The sequence below is a fragment of the Thamnophis sirtalis genome, unplaced genomic scaffold (genome assembly GCF_051295495.1).
Source record: "Thamnophis sirtalis isolate CommonGarterSnake01/CBP01778 unplaced genomic scaffold, rThaSir2_p1.2 scaffold_1, whole genome shotgun sequence".
In the NCBI taxonomy this organism is placed as follows: domain Eukaryota; kingdom Metazoa; phylum Chordata; class Lepidosauria; order Squamata; family Natricidae; genus Thamnophis; species Thamnophis sirtalis.
In genome coordinates this window covers 97,316,749-97,343,386 of record NW_028261381.1, presented here as the reverse complement: position 1 = coordinate 97,343,386, position 26,638 = coordinate 97,316,749, and the positions used below count along the sequence as shown (strand labels likewise).

General features: G+C 35.0%; 1 protein-coding gene across 2 annotated transcripts in view; it reads right to left on the bottom strand.

The window, feature by feature from the left end:
- Window positions 1-321: 321 nt before the first annotated feature.
- The window catches only part of LOC106543222 (catalase), a 46,225-nt gene continuing 19,908 nt past the window's right edge, over window positions 322-26,638 (bottom strand). Inside the window, exons 1-13 of one of the 2 annotated variants that reach the window (XM_087719640.1) lie at window positions 23,163-23,376; window positions 14,652-14,823; window positions 11,950-12,060; window positions 11,231-11,361; window positions 10,138-10,242; window positions 8,984-9,109; window positions 8,109-8,300; window positions 7,859-8,011; window positions 6,708-6,846; window positions 6,096-6,226; window positions 5,181-5,288; window positions 2,047-2,133; window positions 322-1,425 (exon numbers count right to left, since the gene is read on the bottom strand). In XM_087719640.1, coding sequence (XP_087575766.1) covers window positions 1,366-1,425; window positions 2,047-2,133; window positions 5,181-5,288; window positions 6,096-6,226; window positions 6,708-6,846; window positions 7,859-8,011; window positions 8,109-8,300; window positions 8,984-9,109; window positions 10,138-10,242; window positions 11,231-11,361; window positions 11,950-12,060; window positions 14,652-14,823; window positions 23,163-23,228 — 1,581 coding nt within the window. In that variant the 5' untranslated portion in view covers window positions 23,229-23,376 and the 3' untranslated portion in view covers window positions 322-1,365. Of the gene's footprint in view, window positions 1,426-2,046; window positions 2,134-5,180; window positions 5,289-6,095; window positions 6,227-6,707; window positions 6,847-7,858; window positions 8,012-8,108; window positions 8,301-8,983; window positions 9,110-10,137; window positions 10,243-11,230; window positions 11,362-11,949; window positions 12,061-14,651; window positions 14,824-23,162; window positions 23,377-26,638 lie in introns of those variants that run through there. The other variant, XM_087719631.1, reaches the window with a different exon arrangement.

The following is a 26,638-nucleotide window of genomic DNA, read 5'->3' as shown; positions in this document are numbered from 1 at the left end:
GGAAAATGAACCTTCACCCTCATCCTATACCCAAGCTATAGATATTCCCCATTATTGTAGTATGGGTCTCCAAAAATGCATTATCAGAAATGGAAAATTCTAAACCTGGTTATTTCTGACAGAACTCTGTTTACTTTTTATCATCATGTATGCACTGCGATCCTATCTCTCTCTCTTATGCATACACCTGTGTTCCTCAAAAGGTGATGCACTGAGGAAAAGAATGAAGGCTTTGCCTCATCCATGCTGGACTGTAATAAAAAAGCAAATACTGTATATGATTATAAACTATACTGAATATTAAAAGAGAATTGAGGCAGATACTTTATGAGAATTTTATTGTAGAATGAGCATTATAAAAATGTTCCAATAATTTTTGTTTCAAAAGTCTGCTGTTGAGATCCATCCTGAAGCCACAAAAGAAACATTTAGTCCAAGAACAAATAAAATTTGCACTTAACATAATCCATCAGGTATTGTAACAATTCTTAAGGGTACCATATGAACGCAGATTTTATGTTAAAAACATTCATATATAATGTATATTTATTTAAAATTGCTTTAATTATTAATATTTATTTAATAAGGATTTTATTTACTTATAGTACTGATGTCAGGATTACCAATAAAAGAAAGAAGACATATATATTCTTTCAAAGAATAAATGTGAGATTTGTTACAAGAATACAAATCAGGCAAAAATAAACACAAAATTGTTACACTATTTCAGACATGCTATTTCATAGTTATTTATCATCACAGATTCAGCATGTTATCTATATTGTTTTTCTTAAAGGGTCTTCAAATTGAAATGCTTTTGTATTTGCAGCTAACAGCTTAGAACTTAATACTATTGTATATAAAGTTTTCATAGCATAGGTAAATTTCACATTTAAACATTATTGTCCCACAAGTACTTTATAATAGTTTTATAATGTACTATGTGGAGATTTGCTGTTAAAAAGATTTACATTCAGTTATAGTTCTTAAAAACTGTTTTTCAATTTTTAATACCCATTTGAAAAGGATTTGTCATACTACCAGTAAAAGATATCAATCCCATGAATGTGCGTTCTTTTGCTAAATAAATGAAAGATCAATCCAAAGAATAAAACATGTTAATAAACAAAATTAGATACAAAGTTATTATTCTTGTACATTTCAGACATAACATATCAAAGATATCATCAGTATTGTTTCCAAATTAATAATCTATACAGTTAATTCAATTTTCTGTTAAAATAGAATCACACTTGGTTATATATTGCCATTAATAGCAGAGAAGGCAGGAGGCAAAGCTTTTCATATCTCATTTTCCAGTTGGACGGATTTCAAATGAAGATTTCCAATACAATCACATGCCATTTACAGTTGAGATTTCTCTTTTCCAGTGAATGAAGTTTGTGTATAAGTATGAATTTGATCCTAGAAATGACAATTAAAAATAGAAATAACTTCTGTTAATATACAATTCACAACTAATTTTAGTTGCACACATGCTTTTTAAACTACATTTTAGCTAAATGAATAATGAAATACTCCTTATTCATTTATTGCTCATTGGTACTTTCTTTGCTAACTACATGTACTATCACATAGCCGTAGGGATTGTGACAGCTACTGATTTTTATGTGAATATGTTTTGCATTTTTTTTTACCTTTTTCTGATAAAAACTGAAAAAATGTCCATTGAATAAGCTGAATTCAGACTTATGACTATGTGATTCATTAAACAAACCATGACTCATTTAATAACCATCATAAAAAGTCATGAAATCAAATCCTGTCATGTGGAGACTCAACATATGTTCACAATGATTTTTGACCAAATTTCTGAGCTCGATTGTATTCATAAGTAGAAGACTCCTTGTAGTAACGTATTTGTTGTTTGTTTTCAACTTTGTTCTTAAAGATCCTCTCACTCTTCCTTTGAGACAGCCATTTATGCCATCTATGCCTTGATCCATTTTCAATTGCTTAATCTTATCCAGTTAATCTTAATCTATTTACTTTCAACATTAATCTAAATTGATAATGTTTTCTTACCTTTCTTTTCCCTTTAGCATTGTGTTTATCCAGATGGGCTTGAATGCCTGCACCATAATCAGGATGAACATCCATAAAGTTTTTTACCTGGATTGAAAAAGGAAGCTTAGGTCATTTGTCTCTTTTTCTAATACCTGTTCTTATAAGGACAAGTCAATTGCTTTGGCACAGAGATCTGAAATTTCAGCACATCTGGACTAGTGTTATTTCAACTGATAGCAGAAGTACCATTTTTCAGTTTATAACACATAACTGGCAATTAATAAGGCTATAACTGACAAAAAAAGCTAAATATTATTTTTACAAGAAAACATTTACCTTTCCATGTTACATTTAACAAGTAGATGCTAAACATAATTAAATCTGACTTTAAAAGGCTATATCATTAAGAGTTTACTTTTCTACCCAGTGAGATATATTCAACACTGAACTTGATCTGGATTGCAAACTAAACACTTTATATTTTCAGTAGTTTTCAAATGTAAAATATTGAAAAGGCTGCAAAAAATAATTGTCAAAAGAATTATTCAGAAAGAAACTTAACTATGCTCAATTATGCACCTTAAAAAAACCTTAGGATTGCAATCCAAAGCAATTACTGCTAAAGCTAATTAATTCCAACTAAAAAAGTGAAAGTTTACTGATCAAGGATCTTTACACATTTTGATATCACCAAGCATAAGCTCACTACCACAAATCTTTCTAGGAAAAGAAACTGACAAATCAGAGTCAGTCTCTGTGCAACCCATTGTTTGACTGGCCTATCACATAAGACGACTTGAATAGAAAAAGCATGCTGAATTGCATAGAAATCAATATGGATTTTTCAGCAACATGCTTTAAATTGTGAGCAACTTAAAAGGCGTTTCCAAGCTGTGTACTACTGGACCATGGCCTTTTGGGCTACTAGGACACATGAGTGGCTGGTACTCATGAGCATGCACACACCCCTCACTCACAATAGCATTGCTGCAAGTGTCGTACAGGTACGAACGTTGCCATGAATATCATGTGGGCATCACGTACGCACTCGCAACCAGGTTCGCACAAGTTCATACACACGTAAAGGCACCTGCCCTTCCCCCCCTCCAAGCCTCCAACCCAGAAACATTGGGGAACTCTGCTCCAGAACACATATCCATTATAGTAAAAGAAACTTTCAAAAGAAAACAAACACAGCAACCATCTATGTTTTAAGAAATATGATATTGCAGAGAATGTATACATACATAATCCATAACTCTAACCTTAGAAGGGATTTGTAGATGTATATTTATATAAAAATAAGTTATGTGTAGTTACATTTAAATATATGTATATATTCTGACTGATAACATACGCAAATACATATGAACACAGACATTTATATTTATTCATATTTATGATATTTATAGATATTTTTACAAAGAGAAGGTATAAGACAAGGAACAACGCAGAAGCATGTCAGTATGATAAATTGTTAGAACACTGCAGTCAGAGAAAAATAATATGGATTAATTTCTTTATTTTGAACCATTCAAATAATGCTTCGGCTTTGAACCACTTCATACCTCTGTAAGAACCTGAAACTATAGTCGAAAGCCTATGTTTTAGCCAATGAATTTTATATTTCCATCTCTTTCAAAACATTGTGATTGGAATAACATATAATAGTCTGAAGATAAAGATGACTTTGACCTGAGGGTGGAGTTGTTAACTACTGAATATACTAATATGTCATGCTGTTTATAGAAAAGTTCTTTGTAAGAACTACCAAAAGATATTCTTTAAAAATCCTTTTGTGTAAGATTTTGATCCAACAATTAAAATATTGACTATTTACTCATTTATCAATTACATTTGTATAGTTGTCTATCTCACATAACAATTCTAGGAGGCCAACATAATAAAATAGTACAAGTACATGAAGAAAAAAACCATTACAATGTTGTTTTGTAATGGTTCTACAACCAGATTAAATTAAAAAGATGAAAAAATTTTAGATAGATATTTAGATATTTTATTAATATCTATAGGCCGCCCTTTTCCCCGCGGGGACTCAGGGCGGCTTACATAAAATAGGGAGGGGGGGTATAAACAATAAACATAAAACAATACATAAGAGTAAAATAGTACACAACATTCATTCTTCATTCGGGTGGGGACAGATTGTGATCTTATCCCCAGGCCTGACGGGATAGCCAGGTCTTGAGGGCTGTGCGGAAGGTCTGGACGGTGGTGAGGGTACGAATCTCCACAGGGAGATCGTTCCAAAGGGTCGGAGCTGCTACTGAAAAGGCTCTCCTCCGTGTAGTTGCCAGTCGGCACTGACTGGCGGATGGTATTTGGAGGAGGCCCAATCTATGTGATCTTATAGGTCGCAGGGAGGTAATTGGCAGGAGGCGGTCTCTCAAGTAAAAATAAAATAAAAAGTAAAAAAACAAGCAAGAGCATGCATTCCGATTAAGTATTATATAATCATCTAAAAGGCTCCTACTCTATGCCTAGGTCAGTTGACAGAAACATGTTTTAAGAGCTCCCCATAAATCCAGTAGTCTTGGGACCAACCTTACTTTGGAAAGGATAATATTCCATAGAGCAAGGGCCATCAATCCCATTTTAAATTATAATTACTCTGGACTATATAATTCTGGCAAGATGGAGCACAGCTCTAACCAAATCACATGACAGAGGTTTTCTGTTAGGTCTTCCACTGTATAATTGATATTTTTCATATAATTTTATCGTCACATTGTAAAGAAGTACCTTCTTAATGTTGCTTTAATCAGTTATATATTCTCATACCATATCATACAACTGAGGATAATTATGCAGTTTTTTTATCATTTAATGTTATCACAGCACCATAGAGCTTACTTAAAGCCCATGCTGTATATAACTTATATGGTAGGGTTGTAGAGCAATTCAGATTCAAAAGGCAGCATATGATTTGGAGGGCATGTAGGTCTGCACAAAACACCTTGAAACCAAAAGTCTTTATCCAGAATTGTATGCCAGCAGATGTGTCAGACCAAGAAAAGACAGAGCTGCTTTTTAACAGATGATATATATGTACCTCTACATGCTCCAAAGCCAATGTTGACCCTTAAACCAGAATCTCTGTACATCTTAAGAGGTATCACGTTATTACTTACAGCTTTCTTCTGGATGAAAATCTGAGCATCCTTAAGATGGTTGGCAATGTTCTCACAAAGCCTCCTGCGCTCTTCCTCATTCAATACTTTGACAAAGAAGTCCCGTACCTTTTAATGAATAGTGAAAGCAAATGTTAAAGATATACCTTCTACTGCTAATAGAAATTTTCTATAATTCCAATTTCATTAACAGTATCAACCTCAGCTATTACATAAATCAGAATAAACTGATGGCTATTTATGATTACCATGGAATTCTCTCTGAAGTTTAGAATGTGAAAAGTTCTCCTTTATAGGATTGTTCTTTCATCTCACATTCATGTGATTGTGATTTGTGATACAGTTCTGGTGAAAAACACCCATTTGTGGGGGAGGAAAGGAGTTCATTCAACAACTGTAGAATCATTTACTGTCCACTGATTTGCTTGATACCGCAAAAATGTTATAAAATCAGGTTCACTGATAAAAGTGCTTCAATTTACAACGATAATCCCAGTCCCAATTGTGTTCATAAATCAAGGACTACCTCTAATTTTTTTTTTTATAAAAGAGAGGGGGGATATTGAAAGATCAGCAGTATAGAGGATTGGCACCTTATAATAATTTTGACTAAACCAGGAAAATAATGTGCTGACTCCAAGAGACTGAATAATCTCACTTTTATACTTGGCTCCACTTGTGGAGAAAATTGAGTAACAAAAGTTGAGAGCAAACAGGAAATCAAAGCTTATTTACCTTAGGACAGAATTATATCAAGCAAGTGCTCTCAAACCTTTGTTTTAAATTAGGTATTTGGAAGACATACAAAGAAAACATTGATAATAAATTTATCTTGCTTAAAAAGAGAGAGAGAAATAATTTACAGAGACATTTCATTTCTAAAATAAAATAACTGGGCATTTTTAATTTATTTACTTGAGAGACGTTATCCTCAACTGAGCTATTAAAGCGTTGTACATCGCCTAAGGTAGTTGAACGGCTCTCCTTCAAAGCTGGTTGTTCCTCAGGGCCAGTAAAGCTATTTGGGTAATAGTTTGGGGCACCACCTAAGGGGAAAAATTTACAATATATTAGGAGACAGACAAAAGCAGCAAAGAATGCAAGAGTATCAGCTGTGAAAGCGCATCACTATGTCTCATAGCCAAAAATTTGTTTTAGCAAGCTATGGCATTTCTACAATGCCTGAATTTCTTCATATTAAGTCTATTCATAGCTGGTTCCAATTTCCAAAAGAAACAACTGTTTAGGGACTATTATTATTGTTAATAATGTTTAAAAAAAGCTTGAAAGCAAAATTACTATGTGAGTTTGATTGCTAGGCATATTCAATGAGCCTTCGCACACCATCCAAATCTAAACATTTGTACACATCCATATAATAAAAATAAGGGAGAAATTAATATAAAATAAAAATGTAGAAATAGTTGATTGAATTGTAGTGTCAATGTAAATGAAATAAAAAGCACCTGCAAGGTTAGTTTAAATTGCCGCCACAGCCTAGCTCCCAAATGTTATTTTCAGATTTACCCTGGTTATCAGTTATGCACATAAACCCATCTCTCTGGTAGTGGGCCACTCTAGCTCGATATGGACAATTTACAGGAATTTGCAGGTAGTTCGGTCCCAGGCGGTGTCTGTGGGTATCCGGATATGAGAAAAGACGACCCTGGAAAAATATATTACAGGGGTAAAAGTAAGGAAGCAGACAGCATTTCCCTAGGTTTTATTCAGAATGCTTTCCAGTGCTTTTTGCACTGCCTATGTCATTACTGCTTTTTAAGAGAGAGACTATTGCTTATCCTATCCTACATGAGGGGTGGGGTGGGGCAAAGTCTTGATTTCAAAGGATCCAGGAACAGAAGCAAACCTTGAGAATCAGATCAAAGGCATCTGTTCAATATAGCAAAAAGAGGCAACACAACTACAAGGATGTTTTTGATGTTTTCATCAATGCCCCTCCAACTCTTTTTTTAAGTACTTTATAACCTGACAAGCCCAGAGACCCTGAGACTGAAGCAGAGAAAAAGTCACCTCTGGTCACTTAAGTCCAGCTTTGACAGGACACTTTCAATGGTTTCACATATTAATCATATACATACATACATACATTGAAACAGTGTAATTAAACCCAAAAAAATCTTATGAACCCTGGCAGTGCAGTGGTTAGAATGCAGTATTGCAAGCAAACTGCCCCCATTCAGAAGTTTAATCTTGACAGGCTCAAGTCTTCCATCCTTCCAAAGACAGTAAAAGAAGGACCCGGTCTGTTGGGGCAATAGGCTGACTCCATAAACCACTCAATATGTGTTCTAAAGCACTTTGGGGCAGTATATAAGTGCTATTGCTAGTGCTATCTACACTTTTCATTAATTAAATATATCTAGAATGAGAGTCTTCTGATCAAGCAACTTCCTTGTATCAAACTCTGCTAGAGCTTAAGATGCAAATAACGAATGATATTCTTTTTACCAATTGTTTTAATATTCAAAGGTGGGAACAAAAAAACTCAACACACCAAAAAATTGAAAAACATGGAACAAAGAAAAAATTCTAATACCAAACAGATTGAGGTTAACATGTTTTCATTATTGCAAAAGTTATCTGATTGAGAGACTGAGTTGATTGAGAGACTAGTCTCACAATGCAATGAATAGGGGAAGAAAATCTATTCTAGTTACCTGTAACATTTTATCAGGGCTAGGTTCAATGCCTGGAGGTATGTTGCTTGGGTCAAAGGCCAATTGTTCCACTTCAGCAAAATAATTGACGGGATTTCGGTTTAAGACAATTTTTCCCACAGGAATGAGAGGATAATCTTTGTGAGGCCAAACCTGGAAAATATAACAGGGATATTTTATTTTGCTACATTCAGCTAGGGCTTTCAAGATATACTGTACGCTGGAGAAAAGGTTACAAAAATATACTCACCTTTGTTACATCAAAAGGATTAAATGGAAACTTCTCAGCTTGTTCAAATGTCATAACTTGAATATAGAAAGTCCAAGAGGGGAAGTTTCCATTAGCAATTGCATTGTAAAGATCACGTAGGCCATAATCCGGATCTTCAGAAGCCAGTCTTTCTGCGTCTCTGACAGGCATGTTTTTAATTCCTTGATCAGTCTAAAATATTAAAAAGCAATCAAAATGTGAATTAATAACTTGTTATCTAGAATTATTAATGTAGAAATGGTTAATCTTATTCTTAACCCTAACCCAGTAATCTGCATTAATACAATACAATAGCAGAGTTGGAAGGGACCTTGGAGGTCTTCTAGTCCAACCCCCTGCCTAGGCAGGAAACCCTATACTGTTTCAGACAAATGGCTATCCAACATCTTCTTAAAGATTTCCAGTATTGGGGCATTCACAACTTCTGTAGGCAAGTTGTTCCACTGATTAATTGTTTTCACTGTCAGGAAATTTCTCTTCAGTTCTAAATTGCTTCTCTCATTAAAACAGACCAGTTTAAAAATCTACTGTAAGAGAATGTTTATAAAGCTGCTAGAAACAAAGCTAGATCCAAAGATATATCATGAAATTGCATGTAGAACAGACATTTTTATGGATGGAAGGACTAAAATTGTCCATATATAAAGGTACCCATAAGCCTGTTGCTAAAAATATTATTATTATTATTTAGAAATAGGAACCGATATGAATGCAAGCGGCTTTGCCTAGCAATTAAAAGCATGGTCAATACAGATTGAAAGAAGAAAGATACATGGAATCATAAGGCACGGTGAGGGATAGACTTTTGATAGCTCAACATTGAGCAGGAAATGGTAACAATAGACCATAATTACCTTTGCATGAAATTTGCAGTATACTGCATTTCCATAAGCATTGACTAGCTTAAAAGTATGTGATCCATAGCCATTCATGTGACGGTGCCCATCTGGAATGCCACGATCACTGAACAGGAATGATACCTGCATGAGACAAAACAATGTACTTAGCCATCTTTAATGAGCACAAAGCACTGCGAAGTGAACCAGTACCAGTTTGCGTAGGAATCCATCCCTCTACTGTTCCTTTGGTAAATTGTTGTAGGAAAAAGAGCAGCACAATAAATAAATAATACAGCACAATTTCTTTGAACGTCTCTGAATTGTGTACAACAAAGAGTTAAACTTAAAACTCGGGAATTAATCAAAGAAAATTGTTCCTAATATCTCCCCAATTTTATTTTCCAGCCCAGAAATAAATGAATTGGAATTGGCTGTGTGAAGCTCAGTATTTTATGTATGAGCTTACGTTGCGAGCATTGATAATAAATTGTCATAATTAAACATTCTTTCAATATAATCATAGTCACATAATGGTAACACAGACTTTGCAAAACTTATCATGGGGAAATTTAGCAGTTTCTTTTACATTTAAGCAAACTTTGAAAACAATCTAATTTTTTGAATGGCTCTGGTCTAGCACGATTTTGAAAAAAAATATTTTTAGCTGCTCTTTTGTATGTTATGACATTTTATTGCTTTTGTTTTTTGAAAATACAAGGTATCAACAGATAAATAAAAATGTGTGTTCTGCCCATTTGATTGATGGCTTTTATACTTACCGTACAAACATTTCTAGCTCCATATTTTACTGGCAAAGACAAACAAATGAATTTCAAGCAATTCTAGGCATTTCCCTATTTTTCTTCCCTTCCCTTCATGTTTGCAAGAGTGGAACTTGAACAAGAAAAGGCTAAGATCAACTTTGACTATTTTGGCTTTTATATAAAAAATATCTAAGAAAATAAAGATACCATAGAAAATCAACCCAATTTTCTTCTTTCTTGACAAGTTTTTCTATAATAAGATATGTAATTTTATGCAGCAGCCTAACAATAATAAAGTTTTTAATTTATACATTTGTTCTTTGCCATTTCTTCTGAACTAAAGATGAAGGACACAGGGTCTAAAAGAAACAGACTAAAAGTAATTAAAAGGAAGTAAAATTTTACCTGGTGCAAAGATTCAGGGCGAAGACTCCAGAAGTCCCATACCATGTCTGCATCTTTCAGATGTGTCTGTGGATTCCTCTTTTGACTATGGATAAAAGATGGAAACTAACAGAGTACAAAAACGAAAGATTAAAATGTTTTACATTTGCATTAGAGTTAAATCTTCCTGCATGGGTTCTGAGCTTGCTTTAAAAATATGCATTTATGAATTTATTGTGCCAACTATTAAATTATCAATATGAAAATAAAATGAACAAAACCTACTGAATTTTTATGTACAACCATTAAGATTGTAATGATGAACACTGGCACATTGCTTCTGCTTCCTTATTTCTACTTTCAGATACTTATTTTAGTAGTAGAACTCTTGTAAATATATAATTGAAAATGAACATCAAAATTCAGATGCTTGGCAACTGACTCATATTTTTGTTGGTTGCAGTGTCCCCTGGTCATATTTGCGAATTTCTGACAAGCAAGGTCAATGGGGAAACCAGATTTACTTAACAACTGTGTTACTAACTTAATTATTGCAGTGATTCACTTAACAACTGTGGCAAGAATGGTCACAAAATGGGTCAAAACTCACTTAACAACTGTTTCACTTAGCAATATAGATTTGGAGCTCAATTGTGGTCATTGGTCCAGGTCTACCACTATCCAGGTCCCCCCACTTTAACTTGCCTATTCAAGATAGGCAAATTAAAACCTTTGCATCCCTTTCCCTTGCAACATGTGAAACTTCCTATCACCATTACTACTACAAATCTACAAAGCAATTTTGAGACAGAAAATATCCAAACCTTATAGATTTCATTCTAAAATAAAGATTTCTTTCCCACCTCAAACTGGAAACAAATCAAACTAGCTTAGTCTCACCAATGATCACAACAAAGCCCTTTTTATAAGATTTATTGACTGATGGATTTATGCCCACTGCAATAGAAAACTGTAGGCGTTTACAACATGCTATCGAACAGCTATAGGTGTCCAGAAGGAACTATAATGGCAGATTCCAAAACAATGGCCACATTTAACATGCTCCAAGGCCTTTGACAGAAACCCGATTAGGAGCACATCTGTTCCAATTTACCAGAATTGGATCTCTAATGAAGAAGATGGGAGTGTTGTTTCCTACAAGATCCCAATTTCCATCTTCACCGTAGAATTTCATTGCAAAGCCTCGGGGATCACGCACTGTGTCAGCTGAGCCTGCTTCTCCAGCTAAATAAATAAAAAAAAGAATGAAAATTCCCATGATTAAATCCTATGAACCTAGTGTAATGCCTTGGCCAACTTTGTCATGTATTTACTTACTGTGGAATCTATCATCTGTACGGTTGACATTTAAAAGATAAATACAGAAACAGAATTGCACAGCAGTAATTTAAATTTCAGGGGGTAGCATGTGGTTTCGATGAGATGACTTAGAGAAATAGAAAAAGTAATGAAAATTATCTTTTAAATTTAAATAATGTGCTGAATTATTTTTGGTACCAATTGTGGTCATAGGTCAAGGGCTACCCATATGTCATTACTCTTTTTCAAATGCATGCAGTGATAAACATGCCTCTGTTTCTGCTATTCATAAAACCTGTTCAAGAATACACAGCTATTAATCCTAATATTCTACTAAAAATTAGGAAAATATAAGGAATCAACATTTCATATTAAAGGTGTAACACCTTTATTAAATTACTTACTTTCCAGTGTCAATTGAAAACAGCACATAAAAATCCATTGAAATAGATTAAAATATTGAAATTGATATAAAACCCTTTTATGTATAAAGTAAATAAATAAGATCCTTACCAACAGTTGAAAATCGAATAGCCATTGGAGTTCTTTTGCCTATGTGCTCAAATACCTTTGCCTTGCAAAATTTGGTGATATCATGAGTCACTTCAAAAAAGCCAAATGCTCCTGAAAAATTAAAAGGGATTTATTACAATTTAAAAAAAAATAGTTCCAAAGTTCATAGATTTGCAAAGAATAATTATGGTAGTTGAAAAAGATATTGTTTTCATTATTATCAGGCATTTATAAGTATACATTTTATGCTATTTTTTTAAAAAAAATGCTGATGGTTACCATAAATATAACATCTCCTTTTATTGGAAATTTGATTCAACATAGGATTCTGCTAACAAAAAGGAAGGCATCAACTTTGAACAGCGAATGGACAACATATAAATTGAATCAATCAATCAACTTTCATTGATTTTTTCCTTCAGACAGACCGACCAACTGACCTTTATTGTAATTTTTTTACTGTGGGCACACTGGCACACATTAAAAATGAAATTATGTAGCCTGCTCTCAAAAGTGTATACATACATAACACACACACACCTAGTCCCATTCACATACATACATACATACATACATCACTGTCCATCTTGAATACATAACAGAAAGAGGAAGCTTGAGGGTTCACAAGGTTGATACTATATGGAAAGAAACTGTGACGGAATCTGGATGTTCTGCTTCAGATACCAATAAATCGTAAAGAGGATGTGTAGTGTCCCAGACAATACTGCGGACCTTGGTCAAGAATCTCTTATATGCTATGTCCTGGATAGACAGAAGTGAACTGCCAATAATCTCTCTCTGCTATCCTCACCAGACTCTGCACTGCCTTCTTGTCCTAAGCAGTAATGCTTCCAAACCAGACTGTAATGCAATATGGCAGGATGCTCTCAATCATTTCTCTACAGAAAGTGGTAAGGACAGGGGAAGGAAGATGAATTTTTCTCATGCGACATAGAAAATGCAGGTGCTGTGCCCGCTTCTCCAGTGTCTCGCTGTTGAATGACCAAGCCAGCCTACTTGTTAGCTGCACATCCAGAAACCTGATGTGCTAACCACATTCACAGGCGAATCATTAATACTCAGAAGTGTGTGACTGTGCCTGCTTTTTCTAAACTTGTCAACAATCTTTTTAGGTTTTCCAACATTAAACATTAAAATAAGACTGTTTTTATTCTCTATATTCAATATGGACTGACGATCATATAGTAGTTTAACATTACCACTCTGCTTTCTTGTCCCTATTCTTAAAAAGTCATTCAATCCGGATGGCTCATTCTTTACCAAAACTCCAACATCTTTGAGAGCTGAAATAACCACAGTCAAGCAAGGCTCATATTTACATTAAGCAGAACAATTATTTGATTCTGAATCATTACACACAAATGGATTTTTCAGATTGAATAATGATATTTTCTGAATATTTCTACATGTAACATCATTCTTTATTAGATTTGCACGTAGAAAAGGTGCATTAAATGTAAGAAAAGAAGTTAAATTAAACATTAAAACATGATAGTGAAACCAGGACTACATCAATAAGAAGCTCTGAATGGTAAAAGTGTTTCTGGAATAATAAATACAAGTAATTTTTCTCTAGAGAATATTTATTTCTCGTTGTTCATTTAAAAATTCTGAGAAAAATGTTATAATTAGAAGTTGACAAGTAAATTATATTTATAAGTACTTGCTAAACATAACACAAGCAAGGATTGAGTAGAGTATATTTAGAAAAGAATGCACTATTATAGAAGACTGAAAAAAATATAAAAAAAGAACTCTTTCTCAAATCTTAAAAGAAGGTTAATCTAATTCTAATATTTCCTGGTAACTTCTGTTTATAAATCTAAGAGGCATGCAAAAGAATAATTAAGCACAATTTTAAACCTTCAGTTTTTTAAAGAAAAAAAGTGTTATTTACTTGTATCAATCAGTTAAATAATTTTAGCAATAAAATTGTTATTTAGTAAATAAAAACAAGACAAAACATAACAACTTCAAATGTCCCACAAGTGGATAGATTACAGATAATTCAAGCTCCTAATAAAGAAAATCAGTAGCAGAAATCCATGTTGTTATTAATGACTATCTATCATTGGCTACCCCAGAATATTGTATCGGCATCACAGAATAAAAATAGACACCTGAATAGAAAGATGAACCTATACAAGATGCAGTTTTAATATTGTCAATCACAAAAACGTACCTACATTATATAAGGCAGGGGTCCCTAACTACCGGGCTACGGCCTGTTTGAAATAGGGTCACGTGAGTGATGGGCAAGCATGCGCGTGCAAATCTCTACTTGCATGAGTGGTAGCCCCTTATACTCACACACAAAACTCACACGCACGAGTGGGCGGGGGCACTGGAGTGGAGGACGCTTTTGTTCGTGCACAACTAGAGCTTCATGCACAAATTCTCTCTACTCCTGCGTGACCTCAAGCACCCTCCATTCATGCAAGTGGAGCTTCGTGCACAAGTGTAAGTGCCTGCTCTTACAAAACTGGAGCTTCATGTGTAAGCACAAGCACCCTCTGCTCATGTGCAAAGCTCCATTCATGCAAGTAGAGGGTGTATGTGCCCACTGTTCACACCAATGGAGCTTTGGGCATGTGTTGGGAACCACTGCTGTAAGGGACACTGTAACATTGCCCCATTAACAAGGCTAAAAAAAAAGACACGATGCAAATTCAAAAACTAACCAGCTCCTTTGGCATGGACAACTCTCTCAGGAATCCTTTCTCGGTCAAAGTGTGCCATCTCATCCGTGAAAACCACATCCTGAACCAGGAGTGGGCCTCTTGGACCAACGGTCAGGACATTCAGCTTGTCTCCCACTGGGATTCCAGCTCCTGTGGTTAAGGACTCAGCTTCCTAGGTTCAAAACAAGAATCACAGTTATAACAACAAAAGCATCCACAACTTTTTAAAGGTAACTTGAAAACAAGCCAAGATTACTTTGACAGACATCTGATGAAATTTGCTTCCTAAAGCTACAGGAAAATATTTATCTTAGACTTTATTATTTCATAATATGAATAAACAGATTAGCTATGCATCCAATAAAATTCCAAATAACACCACACCAAAGGAAGAAAAGTGCAACATTTAAAAATATTCTCCTGGTTACATAAATTTCCAGACTGAAATATTAAAAATTAAGGCAAATTGTTAGTAGGGTTAGTTCTGTAAGGAAGACAAGACAATATTTATTTATTTGTTTAATACATGTACACGCCATCTATCTTATATATATGACTCAGGATGGCTTACAATTAAAACAGAAGAAAATAAACAACCAGAATTAAAAATAGTAAAAAAAAAAAAACAGCAGAGAACATTCATACAATGGCTCACACAAGCCATTTAGCACAAGCCATTTCAGGATTCAGCCTCAATAGCAAACTCAGGATTAGTGCTTTGAAATAGCCAGAAAAGTGTAATTCCAAGAGGACATGATGCTCTCAAAGACAAGTACGACAGCAAAAAGAGTTTATTCTTTAAATGAAGGTATGATGACACCAGACTGGTGGGTCCTGTCCCCTTGTCTCCACCCCACAATAGTTTTTCTGTGTCAGCAAATGAATATAACCACAATTCTTAGAATGTCAACTCTTTTCAAAGATATTTTATAATAAAGGACTTCATTTCAAGGGTATTATATTTCCATGTCACAAAATTTAGGAAACTACATTTCCTACATATACACCTTTGTAATGTTTGGTATCTGTTTCCAGAGAGTAACAGTACTTCAGATCCAACAGTGAAATCTTGCTCTATCATTGGCAGCCCCATAGTGGAACCACACAGATTCTTGCTTGCATGGGTGCTTGCAGGCTCAGGAATATATGTGCTAATATAAACTTAATGAAGTTTAAAGAACATGGGAATAAGGCAATGTTAAGATGGTTGCCATCTCTGTAATGTTCCCTGAAGTCAATTACTCTCTTGAGTAACTTTTCCTGCTTTGGAGGAAAAGTATTGCACATGTACATTCAAAAGACCTCTGAATTAGTTAGAGCACAATTGATAGAGCACCACATGACTTGAGACATGCAAGCAAAAAAAATATTCAGTACATGCATGCAAAAAAAATATTCAATGGGATGGGAATGGAATTTTCCTAATCTTTTCACATGCTTTGAAAAAAAGTCTTTGCAATTTTTAAAGAGGTTTGCGAAACATTCACATGGCTGAAAGCTTATTTATAGGACCAGAGAGTGGTTTAACTGTCACTTCTGTTACATGCAATAACATGATAAATGAAGGTATGTTAAGCAATAGGTATATAGAGAATCACTACGGGTTGCATGGATTAATGCACTGTATATATCCAGTAGCATGTTTCAGGATGTTTCATCAGCAGCTCTCATAAAACATGAAATATTCCCATACTTCCAAACTCTTGACAAATGTTATGATTCTGCTATATTGGTAAATAAGCCATTAAATTATCTTCTCAGATGGTCACATAAATTATATTTTTTGAACGTGCTCTTTTTATTTCACTTGAGTGAAGACACAATTTCAATCTAGGGTTCACTCTTGCCTATGTTAAAGAAACATAATTTGGGAATTGCAAATTGAATTTTTGAACTTGGTTTCATATCTTGGAAAATTCACACACCCTTCATAACTCATGATTGGCTAGGGTTGCACTTAGCCAAGTGCTGATTTATCTAGGTAATCAAATCATCCAGTTGTTAAACGGGATAGTCCAATGCATCCCACTCAAAAATGAAGATAAGAAAGATAAGAAAGGGATTATGTAGAATGAAATTCCATAGGAATTACTAACAAACTGGAACCTACATTTTCACCTGAGTAAATTAATTTAAAAATTTATCCTCTTTAGAGACATGGATAAAGCATTCTGGGTAAATTTTAAAGAAGAAACTACAGTAATATTTGTTAATTTAATTTTTTAATGGAGGGCACACAGAGAGAAAAAGTTGAAGTGATAAATATTTTTCTTTAGTAACAGCAATCTTAGGATTTGTTGGTGTTAATAAAATAACTGCACAAAAAGATTCCTGGATTCCATTAACAAGTTATTCAATGTTACTATTTCAGTTGGAGATAAAAAAAATGTGGAAGGAATACATAGCAAAGGAAAGATGATGTTTGGACAAGTTTATGCTACTGTTCCTTTGCTCCTTGTCCATTGACAAAAATCAATCAGGAGATAACTTACCAATTTCATCATCCTGTAATACTTTTCACATATTGCAGTCCGGGTAATAGAGTACACTGTGCTATGCAATAACATGTGTGAATTGTTTTGAAGCATCCGCACTGCTTTCTAGACCCAACTGAAAGTGATGGACCTGACTACTAAAGTTCAACTGTTTGCATCCTAATTGTCCTAATGCCCTGATAATTCTTTAATGAGACTCATGTGAGTAATACAGGTTAATCCTCCTTATAATTGGGGTTCTTTTTTCTCTAAGGATTTCAAACGTTAGGAAGGAGAAAAGCAGTGCAAAACAATGTATTAACGTCACCTTGTGTTGTGTCATTAAATTCACACTTTGTTTGGATGTCATGGAACAGTGTAATCTTTGTGGGGCAGTTTTTTACAGCTTGTTCTTATTCTCAGCATTTGTGCAGTTCAGGAACAAATGCCATGCACACAGTTTTAAAACTTTTCTCAGGATCATTTGACTAACAATTACTGTGGCCAACAATGGGAAAGTTAATCAGAATTTGGTCACAATTTACCAAGAAATATGTTGTGATTATGTAAAAAAGTAGTATTTCTCAGATTTCTTGACTTCTTTTGTATTTTCCCAAATACATAGTTTTCTGCAGTCACTTTTCTTCCATTTTACAATATTAGGATAACACTGGCTCTTTTTCCAAACTTCAGGCACTTCTACTCTCACAGATTACAGTCAGTGGCACTGAGATGACAACCTGCAACTTTAGCAATTTACTATCTATTAACCAAAACTCCTGAGCACAGACTGCCAGAAGCACAGGAAAGAGAGAAGTTCAATGTAAACAGAATTCTTGTTACAGATAACCATGTGAAAAAGCTGCAGAAATCCTGAAATCAGATTACACTAAGTCCCTCAAGATCTATTTTGGCAGAAAAATAAATGCTTCTCTGAGATTTAAAATTGAGCAAAATCATTGGAATCTATCTATAATCTTTATAAGAACAACTCTTAAAAATAGTTTTGTAATAAAAGTTTCTAATCAAGATTGTAGATTTACTGCACTCAAGAGTTCTGAGGAAAAGAAGTTTTCCTGATCTTTTCTTGCATTTTGAAAAGTAGTTCTGCAATATAGTTCACTTCTATGAAACATTCAAAACGTTGAGAGCTTGATTATAGGATCAAGTGAGAAAATTATCCAATGCCCAAGAAGACGGATGATATATTTCATACTGTAGCGATGTGGCAAATTAAGGTGTGTCAAGCAAAATGTGCAAGAGAATCACTATGTATTAATGTATAGTCTAGCTGCATGCTTCAGGGAAGTTTCATCACAAGACCTCAAAACAAAAAATATTCCCACACTTCCAAAACTTTTGATAAATTGTCTTTTATTTAATTCTGTGCTGCATGGATAAGAAAACCATTAAATCCAAGCCTTCAAGGCCACATGCAATGTCAGAAACCTTTAAGACCTATTATTAAATTGTAATTTAAATTGTAAAAAATTGGTGAAAATAACTATAGCATATAAATAGCTGGAGAGTAATAAAATTAACCACTTGATTGTAGTAGTAATTAGTAGTAATTTGATTTGTTATGTGCTTATAAGAAAATGTAGTACACTTATAGAATAAAACAACAAATCTAACTAAGTCAGTTTTGTCCACACCCTATTTACTAACTTTGTAATAATGCATTTGTGCAATGCATTTAACCAATTCTAGGTTTCAGAACGGACTGTACAAAACAGGAATATTCCCACACTGCTTGATAAATGTTTTACATTTCATTGTTCCACTGCAAAGATCTGCAATGAAATCATCATCCTAGAAGGACACACAATTGTTAACATATCAGTAACCACAAAAACAAAAAGGCAGTAAAATAATAACATTATTCTTCATCTTGGATATTTTGTAGATATTAGCACTGGGTTTCTTAATTGTTTGGTTTCCTTATGCAAAAGTTGAAAAAAGTATTTAGAGAGGAAACTATGGATAAAGAATGTCTGTGTGTTCGTTTATTAAGCCAGGATTTGATTTAGGGAACATGGCCAATGTATTCACAAGCTGCAAAAAGTTTGGGATGGTATACAGATGAATTATATTTTTTAATTATATCAACCCACATTATTCTATTTTTTTACACAACCATTTTGTACCAGTATTTTAGTAAGTTTTTAAAAGCTCTGTGCTGTGGGCAACAAGCCACATCTGTGCACATCAAGTTCTTATTTTACCATATTTGTAACATCTTTAGCTATTTAGTTACAATTTCTTCCATATGCAATGGAATCTCATAACTAAATTAAACAGGGGTGGCTATTACTGGGTGCAGGAGCGTGCACAATTGGTTGGTTGGCTAATCCAGGAAGGATGTACCTATGTCTTTCGTAATGCAATACATAACAAGCCCAGCTAGGCCAAGTTGGCAGGCTTCGGAGGGAAGGCACAGTACAGAGTACAAATTCTTGGCATCTTGTGCTCCATAATTGGGCTTGAGAGAAAAAATGGCAGGAATGGGTGCCATCTTCTCTATCATTAACATTGCTTATGGGAAGCCAGCAGAGAAGGCTGCAAATGGTGACATAACTGCCAGATGCTGCAACCATCATAAGTGTAAGCTGGTTTCCCCATATCCAGATCACAATCATGTGACTGCAGGAATGTTGGGATGGCCAGAACTTTGAGGATTGATCATAAATGCCATTTGTGCAATACCACTGAGTGGTTTTTAACGAAAAACCATGTTTATATTTGAAGACAAACTGGTAACACTATATCTCTTTATCTGTTCTTTTTCTCCTCTAATAGGCAGAACTGTTCCCATAGGCCAAGTTTACCATTGTTTTTTCTGGGTATTTCAATATATTTCTACCTAATTAGCAAATTCTGGACAATTAATCTATTTCAGATTCCCACTGTCGTCACATTAGACTTAGGAGACATGTCTTCTGTGATGGTCATGCCTGCCCTGTGAATTGTTTTAACCTTCTTTTGTAAGCCACCTAGAATACTCTAGTGATTGAGGTGCCATACAATATCATTATTGTTCAGTATTTAATTAAGTCTATAATTTAAACAGAAAATGAGAAGTAGTAATTGATCTGTTTTAAAATATTTTACATGAAGTACAATATTGTTGGCAAAATTAATTTTAATGTATTTCATTTTACAATGTATTAATTAGAAAATCTGAGACTTAAAATAAAAAAGATTGAAAATAATAAAATAATATGCATCCTGATTAAGGTAACCTTCCAAATTTGAATAGGGGACAGTAATTATTCAGCTGCAGCAGCATATGTATGGCAGGCTTTCTTCATCCATATCACCCTCTTATACAGTTAGTCCTTGACTTACAACAGTTCATTTAGTGACCAAAGTTACAACAGTACTGAAAAATGTGACTTATGACCGTTTTTCAGAGTTACAACCTTTGTAGCATCCCCATGATCATGTGAACAAACTTCCAATGCTTGGCGACTGGTTCGTATTTATGCTGTGTTGCAAGCTCATGTGATCACCTTCTGACAAGCAAAAACAATGGGGAAGCAAGATTTACTTAACCTAAATTAATTAATTAATTGCTAAATTATCAACTTCAGTGATACACTTAACAATTGTGGCAAGAAAGGTCACAAAAAGGGGCAAAACTCACTTAACAAATGTCTCACTTAACAACAGAAATTTTGGGCTACTTGTATTCTAACTGCTAGGATTTTTCCTGGTGTGTCAAAGGATTTGTGGAAGATTTTCGGATAAGACAGATTTCAAAAAGACTCAGACAAATTGCTAAGTTTCCTCTTTTACCATTTATGGTAAAATAATATGGAGGATAGATAAGTGGAAGCAAGCAGGTGAAGAGTGCTAGTTACAATAATGCATTTCATGTCAACATGTAAATTCATCTTCAAAATGAACTTATTTAATAAGTTCTACGCGCTAAAGCAATTACTGTACTTTTACTAGATGGAAGCAACACTTGAAATAAATTTGAATCTTTCCTGAATAATACTGTAGGACTTTCTAGACTGTATCTAATTATTTTTATCTGATTTAGAAGGATAACTTTGACAGACTGGGCTACCCTCTGAAATTCTACTTTTTCAACATACTCCAGATCTACTTTGCAGGTTGCAGGCTAGGAAGGGAGCGAAGGAGAGAACAGCAAAGGAAACTTATACATACTGAAGATCAATCATGTAATGCTACACACAGCCATCTTTCATACAGTTAAGTTAGGATTATAAAAAATATTAAATAATGTTTAAGCTGAAGAATCATGTGCTTGCTATCCAGGTTGAAACTGTTAATTGTATATCAAGGTTCCTTTGAAAGATGCTGAAGGGAATATAACTTTCAATTTAGTAAACAAATGCATTCAAATGATTAGGTAAAGGTAAAGGGTTCTCCTCCCACATATGTGCTAGTCGTTCCTGACTCTAGGGAGACATGCTTATCTCTGTTTCAAAATTTAAGAGCCAGCGCTGTCCGAAGACGTCTCCGTGGTCATGTGGCCAGCATAACTAAACACCGAAGGTGCACAGAATGCTCAATTCTCAAAAGTATGATGCAAAGGACCACAAACTGATATTCTAATAATTCAAAATTGAAAAATATATTTCAAGTCAGAATGAAACATATTAATTTGAGATTTCCTATCAACTTAGAAAGTGAAGGGTAAAGTACAAGGCAGATCCAGACAATGCCATAAATCATGTTTTTAACCATAATTGTGGAATATGAGTTCAGATAACACACTACACAATAAATCTTGAATTATAATCTGAGTTGGTTGGTTCACAATGCTAAATTACAAACCAGCTCTATTATGTCTTAGCTCAAAATGTGAACCCACCTATATCTGTTTTGAAAGCTGACAAAGGTGAGTAATGAAAGAGAAACTGAGAGTAGGAGCGTAGCAAGCATTCAAGCCTGTGTAGATCTTTTCTGATAACTGAAATAATGATCTGATTTGAATTACTAACTAGCCTTTGTAAACTGTCAACAGTTCTTCAAAAGTATACCAGTTCTTCTTTAAATTCTTTCAATCCAACAGATGCCAGTGGTCAAGTTAAGTATAAATTTATCTCAGTTGAAGATAACCTTCAAAAAGCTTTAGTATGGATGGATTGTACCAGGAGCTTCTCCTTTTAAGGTGGTACATATTGCATATCATATTTGACAGAATATGACAGATGCTGAAAAAGTATTTTCCTTCCTTTTACTGTCACAAAATAGAGTAAGTCATTAAGTCAGGACAACATGAGTACCACTAATGTAACTACTGTTATCAGGGTAAAATCCAGTTCTTCAAATATAGACATTAGCTATTTTAGATTAATTTCCAAGCAAAGTACAAAGTGCCACTTTTTTCCAGAGTTCTCCCAACACTTCACAATATTATACCATTGTTTGGTCAATCTTTAACTACTTGGTACTTTTAGCTGAATTGAGTACACAAATAACAAACTGCTTTGCTATGGTACAAAAAGAGCCATGCAAATAAAACAAACAAAATGTTGAAAAGTTATGTTTATGCAGTTACTCACCAAGCACATCTAAAGTATATTCCAGTAACCAAAATATCTTTACATTCTCAAGGCATGTCACAACTTTTGAGCACTCCTATGTTTGGAAATTTAAATTTCCAATAATTTCAAATAAAGTTCAAAAATTGGACACCCCCCCCCCCCAATGTAGAATAACACAACCAGCTTACATTTTGAACATATTACACCCATTACACCTAGGAGAAATTATTTCTGAAACTATTCCTTATAGCCAGTCTACTCTCCTCCCGGAGACCGAGAAGTACACCTTCTGCAGTTTCCTCTTCCCAGCTATTAACCGCACATCTCCAGTCCGTTTTTTTGGCTATCCGTTCATCCATAAAAAGCACAAAAGTTTCTCTACTCCAGTAACAATATACTGTATTACATTACGCTATTGCAGATTTATGTCCTCGGCCCCCTCCCCGGATGCGCTGCCCGATAGATGCGCGCCAGAAACACAGACTCTGCCGGGAACTGGGGGTGGATATCGGTACCTGCGAGCCCCGCTGCTCTTGCCAGCGCTTCAGCTGCTCTTTAGCGTAATCCCGATTGCCGGCCATTTTGGGAGACTCGGAGACCCCGACCCTAAAGAGAAACGGGACGCTGTCGGCTGGGGAAGCGCTTATGTCAAAGATCTTTATTGCGAAAAAAGGGAGCGACTCCCCAAAATTGCAATGTTCCGATCACTACGGCTGCCATCCAGCTGCAACCGCCCTATTAATAAACCCAGCTTGCGAAAGTTCAACGCCCCCGTCCCTATGGCCCCGCCCCTTCCTTTCTTCATTGGTTAAGGGTCCCCCATCATAAAGCTCTTTCGCTGATGCTTATTGGGTGGAAGAGTGAGTCTGATAACAAGATATTCTTTTCTTTTTGCAAAATAACACTGGAAGACTGACCAGCTGGCCAGCTTGTGGCCTGAGAAACAGTCGGAAGGGACGGAGAAGGAAGGGCTGCAAAGAGAGCAATGTGATGGGGCCACGTAATTATTTACATTTAGAAGCTAAAATGAGCATGGTAGCGTCCCTGAACTTGATGCCTGCCTGATTTGCTGAAACTACAGTTTTAAGTATTTGCACCCAACATATAGTTCCCCATCTTGGTGGAATTCAATTTTCACTGCCCAGAGTACTGAAATGTATCTATCCATCCTCTACTACTTCTCCACCATCTATCTTCCTTTCTTTTCCATTTCTTTTCCACCCTTCCCACCTGAACCCCATTGAGAGGAATGGTAAGAATAAGTTATGATTTTCTGATCCAAATATGCTTGCAAAAGAAGTTTCAGTCTGCTTCTGGAATATTCTACACCTCTCTTTCAGCAATGTAAGGATGTCCTCATCCTTGCTGTGCTGTCCACAGAAGGTAAGCTATAGAAGCATAATTATTGACAACTCACTCTCTACAAATATATAGTCTGCCACTTGTTTCATGAACTGGGTGGAATGGAAGGTGCTATATAGCATTATTAGGAAACTAAGCAAGGAATTCCATTCCTCCTCCCTACAGCTCCTATATCTTTCCAGGAGGAGGAGGAGGTGGTGGTGGTGGTTGTGCTTCAGATTTCTGTGCTTTCTGGATCCTCCTCAGGATACACAAAGCCCTAGAAACCTGGCTTTGGGGAAGACTATCAGGAAATGCAGGGTTCACTACTGCAGGAATTTATAGAAGAAGCAATAATGGCAGGACCATTAAATGCTTGGCCTTCCACTGATAGTATGCAGTCAGTTTCCGAGGAGGCGGCAGCTGAAAGTAAGATAGCGGAGGCTGATCTCATTTAGCTATTACTAAATCTCCCACAGACTAAAAGGAGAGCATGGCTCCATACCAAGACAGAGCAGGCTAAGAGGTTTCTGTATTCCTACTCTTACACTGGGGTGCCAACACAGGCCAACTCCTCAATAGTTGATAGTATTATTGATATACTAATAGCAATTTGCATTTAGAACACTGGTCTCTTTGCCTGGGAAAAAGTCATTTCTTTCCAGCATAAGATCTGCAATAGCTGTAAGCCAGCTATTATCTTACTGTTTTGCCATAAGCGAATTGATTTTTGTTTTGGGCTGCCACCATTTTAATTCTGTCTTAAATCTGTAAAGTCCACAGAACGTCAGCTCAACTCAAATGACTTTTTTCTTTTCATTATTTGATTTGGATTCCACTTTTTCTTATTGTTTATAAACAACTCAAGGTGGTAAATATACCTAATATTATTTTTCCTATTTTCTCCACAACCACCCTGTGAGGTGGGTTGGGCTGATCAAGTAGACTTATCCAACCAGCTTTCAGGCCTAAGATAGGACTAGAAATCATAGTCTGTTAGTTCCTAAGCCACCACCTTACCCACTAGTTCAAACTGGCTTTTCTTTGAATTTTTTTTTGAGAAATACACAAATAGAAAATAGAAAACAAATTTAAAAACCAAAAACATAAAGCACAAATGAGTAAACATTTCTTATCTAAAATCAGAACAATGTCAAAGAAATTGTAGTTGTCATTCTTTATATTACTTTAAATGATTAAAATCATGATTAAGGTTTAAGCAAGGATAAATATCAACCATGGCAAACACAGTACAATTCACCACATAAAATTATAAAATAGATTGAGTCAAAACAGAGAATCATTTCTTTAAAAAAGATCACATGAAATTGAAATATGAACTTTTTACATAAAAGAATCAGTGTTGGATGGGTGGGGTAGAATTGGGTGGGGTAGAATTGAGTGGGGTAGCAATGAAGGCCTTGGAGGAGAGATTCAGATGTCTTAAACATGTTTTACCAACAAAATTCTGAACTGTGCAGAAAATTATATTCCCTGTGACACTCTATGGAAATGAAAGCTGAACTCTGAAGAAGCAGGATAGAAATAGCACTGATGCTCTTAAATTCTGCAAAAAGATTCCTTGGATTACCGTGGGCAGCCAGTAAACAGGCTATCAGGTCATACAAGAAACCAATCCAGAAGTTTAGCTCAAAGCACAAGTGACTGGACTCCAATTATCATATTTTGAATACATTATGCAAAGACCCAGCTCCCTTGAGCAGTTTGTAATGCTGGAAAAGCTGGAAGGAAAGACAAGATAATGAACAGGAGTTAGGGGAATGGATTGAATTACAATAGTTATGGTACATCCTGAAGGGCCAGTTTGCACAAAGATAATCTCAGAGAAGATCCATTTATGAGATTGGTAACAGTTGACACAGATTTGATGGCACACAATCAACCAATCAAATATTAGTGCACATCTATCATTTTCTTTTGTCTCACACTGAAATGTTTTCTGTGGTAAATATTTCATAAAAAACATCCAGCAGTCCTTATCAGAGATTTACATACCACTGCATCCCTATTTGAAGATGCCAGAGATTGACCAGGAATCTTTTTCATACAAAGCAAATGCTCTACTATTGAGGCAAAGTTTTTTTTAATCTAGTTATACAACCATCTCTTTCATAAGATTATAATTATAAACAGACTCACTATGCTAATAGAAAATGTAGATATACTTGTACCTGACACTTACATTGACCTTTAATAAGCTTGCTTATATCTACCATTTCTTGGGTTGATTGAAAAGATACAACTTTTCATTTATTATTTTAATAGCATTGAGAGCCCATTACATTTGCTATTATGCTTGCAAATCTCATAAACCGAGATTGAGTTAGAGAAGTCTTGTTACACCAAGTCTCTAGAAGACAGAAAGGGAGGGGAGATTGGTTAGTATTTTGATGTGTCACTATCATTAAGATAGATCTGGAAATCTCAAAAGCAATTACAAATTTTTACTGAATTGTTATCAAGGAAACTACAGGGATTATATCCATGGAGTTATCAGAACGTGAGCTTCACTCAAGTCCTGGATTTACTATTTGTAGAATTATATTAGATAAAATAACTAGGAGTTCATGTATTTCAGGGCAAAGTGCTTAATTCTTAAATAAAAATCCAAATGGTAGTAAATAAGAAA